The 7,748-nt window shown below is 35.5% G+C and overlaps 1 protein-coding gene across 1 annotated transcript; it reads right to left on the bottom strand.

The window, feature by feature from the left end:
* Window positions 1-415: 415 nt before the first annotated feature.
* Window positions 416-7,252, bottom strand: LOC129883524 (30S ribosomal protein S1, chloroplastic-like). Its single transcript, XM_055958167.1, has 7 exons — window positions 6,755-7,252; window positions 4,336-4,611; window positions 4,100-4,180; window positions 2,041-2,322; window positions 1,843-1,953; window positions 1,344-1,430; window positions 416-693 (listed from the first exon to the last, which is right to left on the bottom strand). Exons 1-7 carry the CDS (start codon window positions 7,058-7,060, stop codon window positions 589-591), a joined length of 1,248 nt encoding a protein of 415 aa, XP_055814142.1. The 5' UTR covers window positions 7,061-7,252; the 3' UTR covers window positions 416-588.
* Between the last annotated feature and the right edge of the window lie 496 nt (window positions 7,253-7,748).

Here is a 7,748-nt window from a genome sequence, read left to right as displayed (position 1 = left end):
GGTGCAATAGGCCCAAAAAAGTTATTGGATAATGATGTGAGCATTTGGGGCCTTCAAGACCCACCATCCTTAGCTTTCTGTCCATAAAAACAAGCGCCCCCCCCCCCCCCAACCGGTCAAGTTTAAACGGGTTAATGACCCAATCAATAATCAATTCAACTCATTTTAACCTGTCAAATTCAGCTATGTAGCCCAAATTAATCGAAACCTTTCCGAATTTGGCCTGGGAATGAATGTGTTACAAGATGAGATCCAATGTCATACTTAAGAGAATCTTCTTCAAACTTGATGCACAAATAGATAAAATAGCAGCAAATAGCATATTTACAGAACTTAATCTCATTTAGAAAGTTGATCTCTATCTTTCATCAACAGAACAGAAAATGATTTAAGAATAAAAAAAGACTTCAGAATCGGACGCAAAATTCAAGTCTATCAATAAACAACATAAGAAAGTTGTCAAGATCATGGTGAATATGACATGTCTGAAAATACAATTTTCAACATAGATGACAACTCTATACCTACAAACAATATTTATACATTTTCCTCAACAAAATGATCAAAAATGTGCAGTATCATTATGGTTCATGCCTCTTCAGCTGGAAAAATTTCACTCAAATCCAGTCCCTCTGCAGGTAGTTCCGAGGTCAACGGACCTAATATCCCATCGGAGTTCAAAGTCAATCCACTCTGCAAAGTTTAAAACAAAACGAGTTACATCCCACCAAGATATTCTAATCACGCAAAAATCTATGCTGCTCAGACTCTCCAGTACGTTGTTGCACCTGTGTTGGATCATCCCAAAATGCACTCACTTTTAGAGGATCCGATACGCAACCAAAAAACATTTTTGAAGAATCCGAGCAACAAAGATGAAAATAGGGAAAATTTTGTTGAAGTCATTTGATTCCAAATTTGAAGCACCGGAAGATGAAGTATCCAACATCTGAATCCGAGAAACATCGATGAAAATATGGAAAATTTTGTTGAAGTCATTTGATTCTGAATGTGAAGCACCGGAAGATGAACTATCCAACATTTCATTTACTACACCTCAATAGCCTATAAAACTGCTTAAATTCACAGGAATTACTTGCGACCCTACCTAATTCACCCATAAAACTATACCGGTTCATCCTCAGTCAGGTAAAGTAAAAGTTCACTAGCTATAGAAAGTAAGACACATTGTGTGGAAGCGACTCTAGACGCCCATATATGTAGGTAATTGATCCATTTAATCGAGAACCTATTAGAAGAATGACAGGTGCTAAGAGTCTAGAGGAATCACAATATGAATTGCATAAATATTCGCGGTCCAAAGCAATTATAATGGCAATTACCTCAGGCTGGAATTTCAGAATATCAGCACGAGCCATCGCTTCAGCTTGGGCAATTCTCTGCCGGAATGTCTGAGCCATCTCTTCAGCCTGTTGAAAATATTGCAAGCTTAGTCATATAGTATAGTGATTTATATAGTCAAAAAATGTATCTTAGCTGTTAACTCTAATGCTTTATTTCTTTTCTGTATCATCTCAAATTAAAGCAAAGCAAATATTGGCATAAATGTCCTATCCAGTGACGTACTAGTTATAAAGCGTGTCAAAAGAGTAAACCAATTTCGTAGATATTAATATGTGAAACAGATGCAAAAAACACATATGACCAATAGCAGCGATTGCAGCAAGTAGTGTTACTACATCAAGAAATTATCTTGATCCAGTAAATTTGTATAAAGCATAGCCAAAGCAAAACTCACGCAAATAGGCAAGATGTAAACTAACATTATGATGAGTATAGTAAAAAATAAGATTTATTAATACCGGATGGAAAATATGGTACCTTCTCAAAGATGAGCTTTGGATTGCGAATCATGTCACCAGGTGTAGGTTCCAGCTTCTTTGTAGAGAGGCTCACTCTACCTCTCTCACGGTCATGGCTCAATATCATGACCTATAATATATTTGAGCAGATGATTATTAGTTTTCCTTGAAAGCGGATGAAGTTGGTAAGAAATCAAGTAGTCTTTCAGATACAAACCTTTAGAGTGTCACCAGGCTGAAGGACGGTTGCGATATCTGACACGCGATCATGACTGATCTGGCTGACATGAAGTAGACCATTGAGCCCACCAATGTCAATGAAGGCACCATATGGTTTCAAGCTCTGGACAGTTCCAAGTACAACAGAACCAATTCCCAACTGTGTCTGACTATCAGCCATGGCCTTACGGTTGCTGAGCACAATTCTAGTTTGCTCTTGATCAACCTCAACAAATTTCAGAGGAAGCTCCTTCTCCAAAAGCTCCTCTGCAGTTAATTTCTGGCACATTAAAAGAGATTTATAGTGAGTCCAATTTCGACGATAATAAGCTCTCTCACACAGAGAATAAGTACTGCTTTTGTTTTGTCAAGAACTAATTTTCCACATGAAGCAAAAGATTTGAACTAGTAATAGATAATTATAGATAGCAAATTTGACTATCATTTGAATTTTACGAGGTTTTGTCAAACACATTTGAATTGTACATCTAAATATAACTTTTTGTCAATTTGCAAAGTTCTTTTTATAAGATAAGGTAATGTTATTAATATCGTACCAAGGAGGTACAACATAAGGCAAAATTTACATCATGTCTTTCATTTCCTTAACTGCATCGACCACAAAAGTTCAACACACTGTGAAGTATTTCCTAATCATATTATTGTTGCACCAAAAATATAGACTCTATACGCAACTAAGCATTTGTTTTCACAAAAGAAATATGAAGTTTTTCCACTTCAAAACATCTCTTGTTCCTTTCTAAGTCATATGGTCCACATTATGCACAGAGAAATGGTCTTCTAGATCTGCTTCAAGCTTCTTCCAACTCTCTGATTCTGCCAGTATTCCAGTAAACCTCTACATTTGAGGCATCACCTATTGCACGCCAAAATATCCGAAAATGGTATCCATATCTGCCATGTTTGATTACAATGAGAAAAAGATGATTTACAGATTCTTGATAGCTTTCACAGAAGAAACATCTGCTATAAATTGAGAACCTTCTTCTCTGTAATGTGTCCTGAGTCAAACATGCATTCAATGACACAGATCCATCCAAAGCCTACAAAGGTGCTTCCACACTGCCCCTTTAGATGATGGAAGTAATTTGACAGAGACATCATGTAGGTGGTCTTCCATCCTGAAAACTACTAGCCTTCCTCCAATAGATTTATATTGTTTCTTCCGCAGGGACTGCTTTTCGATACATTTATCAAAAACTCCTAGCCAAATCCCCTGATTATTCTTTTTAGCTCCTGAGGGGAGACCCAGATAAGTTGTAGGGAAATTTTAAATTTCCAATCCATTATTCCATCCAGCTCCTCAGTTAATGGACTTGCATTTGCACCAAAATGCAACTGTCAGCCATCTTAACTTTGACACCAGAAGTAGCCTCAAAAGAATAACTCATTAATATACCTCAACACTCACAAAAACCGCAGACTTTAATGCACTTTTGTCATTTGTTGGCATGGTATGAATATCGAGCAATCAAAGCGCAAGATGGTTCACACAAAACTTGATTTCTTAAACGCTTGCTCAGTTGTTCCATCACAAGTAAGAATGGCCAGGAACTTGGTTGATGAAGAACAAAGATTGTTGTAACTATTCTACAAAATCTCAAATTAGTCTAGTGAATTAAAGCAAGTACTCAAAAGTTTAGCAAAACCTTCAACACAAAAGTTCCTAAGCTCACAATAAGGAAAACAAGATGAGAGTCTAGTGGCTTAGAACTTGAGGTGAAATCCACAAAGATTATTCAGTCTTAAATCGTAACACTCTCATGTGATAAAAGAGTGTTATTCAGTAAATTGGTCCTTAAGTTGACAATACTGATAACAGAATGTGTAAAAGGACTAGAAAAATGAGCACAAGCATGTTCTAGCATCTATGACTGATCAGTAAAAGCAAAAGAAACGACACGATGAGATGCAAGCATCCCAAGAGAATCATAATATTTAGTCCAGAATCCCGATGTTAGAATTTCCACAACTGATTTTAATAACTTTGAAGAAACTAGATCTTTAATAGTAAATTGGAACAATTGATAACTAACCGAAAATATCTGTGAGAATGGAATAAACCCACGAAGGCTCTCAACCAATGCCACCACTCCACCTTTATTCGCACCAACCACCTGCAGTATCATCCAAAGCAACAAAAGTCAAACCATGTGACAGAATCTGGAGCATTTGACAAGCCACAATATCTGTTAAAGCATTCATATTTTTATGCTATTGAACAACAGGCAGAGAATGAATGAAGCACACGATTTGGAAGCCCAATACATACCTTACCTTTGACAACAACATCTTCAGCTTGAAGTTGCCTGCACCTTTCCCATGCCAGGTCATATTGAATTGAACGCAAACTCAATATCACACTATCATCAGCTTCATTTTCACCAACAACCACAAACTCGTCTCTGAAACCAGGAAATATTCCAGCTTCTTCTACATGCTTGATGCTGTGAATTGAAGCCTCTTGTATGGGCAAGTATGCTGATGATTTCGCTGTGATGTCAACTAAAGCTCCATTGGCCTCTACAGAAAATACTGTACCTTTGACCTAAAAAGAAGAAATGTAGAGAAAATAAAATGCATTTGGTTCTTCCTTCACTTTGAGCAGAATCAGAAGTACCCATAATTTCTGTTTCTGTTTTGAGATTTTTGACTAACAAGCAAAGGTTGATAAATAATAACAGAATCTCGTGAAAGGAGCTCAAGAAAATTCGCAGCCACAAAAAAAATGAGAGGAAATTATATACTTCCTCTATTCAATTATATCACTCTTTTCATCTTGGGACGTCCTGTCAACTAACTTTCATACTAGTATTTTTACTATATTCTCCCACAATGACGAACATAAGTGGAATTAAAATCTTAAACTTCTTATCCCATCTTTTAGTGTCCCATAAAATGTGGCCCATGCTACATTTTAAAAGGAACCCTTATACAGATATAGCAAACATGAAGAATCACGACATCTGAAACCCAAAGAACATGCATATATAGTTCTCCTTTCATGCTTTTTAAATAGTCCAAGAATCCATTTTTAAGCACAAACTCCAAGAGAAAAAGTGAAAGGCGTAATTCACTTATAAAAAAGCAACCCCAAATATCCACATACGTAACAAACATGAAGAATCACAACAACCGAATCCCTAAGAACACACATAGAGTTCTCCTTTCATGATTTTGCCGAATATTCCAATATCACATTTTTAAGCACAAATTCCAAAAAAAGAAAGTGATTGATATAATTCACTTATAAGATAGCAACCTCAAATATCCACAACCTCTCACATGCAAATTGGTAGAATAGAATCTATAGATACATAGTAGTCCAGAATCCATGTATAAGCATAAGATTCTGAAAACAAAAGTCAGAGACATAATTCAACCACAAATAGCAATCCCAGATACCCAAAGCCTCAGAAATACAAATTGGTATGCACAGAATTTACATATGTATAGCAGTCCAAGAATCCATTTTTAAACATGAGATTCTGCACAAAGGTGTTAAAGACACAATTCTTTTTTTTCGATGAAAATAATAACCCTCTATCAAAAGCTTCTGACATATAAATTGGTAGGCATATAATTTACAAATACTTTAGTCCGAGACTCCATTTTTAAGCACAAGTTTCGGAAAACAAAGTCATAGACATAACATACCAAGCATAAGATGCCGAAAACAGAAGAGTTAACCCATAATTCAGTCAAACAATATCAACCCAAAATATCCAAATCTTCTGGCATACAATTTGGTCGGCATAGAATTTATACACACATAGCATAAGATTTTGAAAACAGAAGTGTTCAAAGACAATTCAGTCAAACATAGCAACCCCAAATATCCAAAGCTTTTGGTAAACAAATTGGCAAGTACAGAATTTTACAGATACATGGCAATCCAAGAATCCATCTTTAAGCCTAAGATTCTGAAAACAAAAGTGCTAAGACATAATTAAGCCGCATAATAGCAACCTAATTATCCAAAATCTCCAAAATACAAATTGGTAAGCACAAAATCTATAGATACATGGTAGTCCAAGAATCTATCTTTAAGCCTAAGATTCTGAAATCAGAAGTGCTAAGACAGAAATAAGCCACATAATAGCAACCCCATCATCCAAAATCTCTGCAATACAAATTGATGAGCACAGAAAATTAGAAATATACAACAGGATAGACTTAATTAAGCCACATAACAGCAACCCCATCATCGTAAAGCTCCTAAATACAAATTGATATGCTTAGAAATTAGAGATATACAATAGGAAGACATAATTAAGCCATATAATAGCAACCCCATAATCCAAAATCTCCTAAATACAAGCTGATAAGCACAGAAAATTAGACATATACAACACCATAGACATAATTAAGCCACATAATAGCAACCCCATCATCCAAAATCTCCTAAATACAAGTTGATAAGCACAGAATCTATTGATACATGACAATTCAAGAATCCATCTTTAAGCCTAAGATTCTAAAAACAGAAGTGCAACAACATAATTAAGCCACCTAACAGCAACCCCATCATCCAAAATCTCCCAAATACAAGTTGATAAGCACAGAAAATTAGAGATATACAACACCATAGACATAATTAAGCCACATAACAACAACCTCATCATCCAAAATCTCCCAAATACAAATTCATAAGCACAGAAAATCAGATATAAAAAACAGCATTAGCTAACCTTGGTGCCTATTTCCGAATCAAAATCATATTTTTCAAGGGCAGAGTGAAAATCTTCAACAGTGAAAGCTACACCTTCCATAGGAGCTGTACGGCATCTTTCATAAGCTTCCTCAAACATCTCCTTAAGCTTGATTCTCTCTCTTGTTTGGGTATTTGTGGTCGCCACTGCCCCAGCTCGAGACACAATTTTTTGCGTTGTATGAATAATAATGGGATTTACAAGATTCTTATTGGACTGAACAACTCTTGTTGTTGAAATTGGTGGACTTTTTAATCCAACAAATTGATGTGCTAAAGATGCCATTTTTTTTCCCTGCTTTGAGGGTTCTTGAGGGGTTTAGAGGAAAGTGAGTGTTTTTGAGAGTTACACCTTGGATTCTGTGGGGTAGATAAGGTGAGCTAGAGGACAAGAAAAGAACAAAATTGACCTTTTTTCTTCTATTTTTTTCCCCATTTTTTTCACCTAGCTTGGAGCATGTCTCCCGAACAATCTCAGTACCCGAACAATCTCAGTACATATGATATAAGATGATTCTACATATCGAGATTGAAATAAGATCGAATGTTTTCATGTCTTACCATAGTGTTGTCTTGATTTTCAATTGATGAACAAGAAGGAAAATAAAACAATTGAATTTTGGACTCACTCCCAACTACGTGCCCTTTGGATCCTTCACCCGTTCCGAACCCACAATCTTATAATTTGAGGTAAAAAATAGTACTTGAATGGTCCCTCTCGTAGAACTTCAAAAATTGAGCTTGTTTGGCAATTTGTGGATTTTAATAGTCTTTTCGTTTCATATTACTTGTCAAAGTTAGTAAAATATAAAATATATTTCAAAAATATTTATCACTTTATAAAACTAATTAATCTTATACCATTAGGCCTTTAACATTAAGTGATCTTAAAAGTAACTAATATGATTACCTAGCAAAAAAAGATTATAAATTTAAAGAGTTCAAACAAATAATTATTCTTTGACATAAATTTA

This window comes from Solanum dulcamara, chromosome 1 (assembly GCF_947179165.1).
Source record: "Solanum dulcamara chromosome 1, daSolDulc1.2, whole genome shotgun sequence".
NCBI lineage: Eukaryota > Viridiplantae > Streptophyta > Magnoliopsida > Solanales > Solanaceae > Solanum > Solanum dulcamara.
Note: the sequence above shows the minus strand (reverse complement) of the source record. Positions and strands in the feature narration are given on the sequence as shown.

What these genes read in the sequence shown, in the direction of transcription:
- LOC129883524 (XM_055958167.1), bottom strand. Translation starts at nt 7,060, where the DNA reads ATGGCATCTTTAGCACATCAATTTGTTGGATTAAAAAGTCCACCAATT. An exon ending in ATTCGGAAATAGGCACCAAG is followed by an intron (nt 4,612 to 6,754) that starts GTTAGCTAATGC and finishes TCTTCTTTTTAG; the next exon opens with GTCAAAGGTACAGTATTTTC. An exon ending in ATGTTGTTGTCAAAGGTAAG is followed by an intron (nt 4,181 to 4,335) that starts GTATGTATTGGG and finishes ATGATACTGCAG; the next exon opens with GTGGTTGGTGCGAATAAAGG.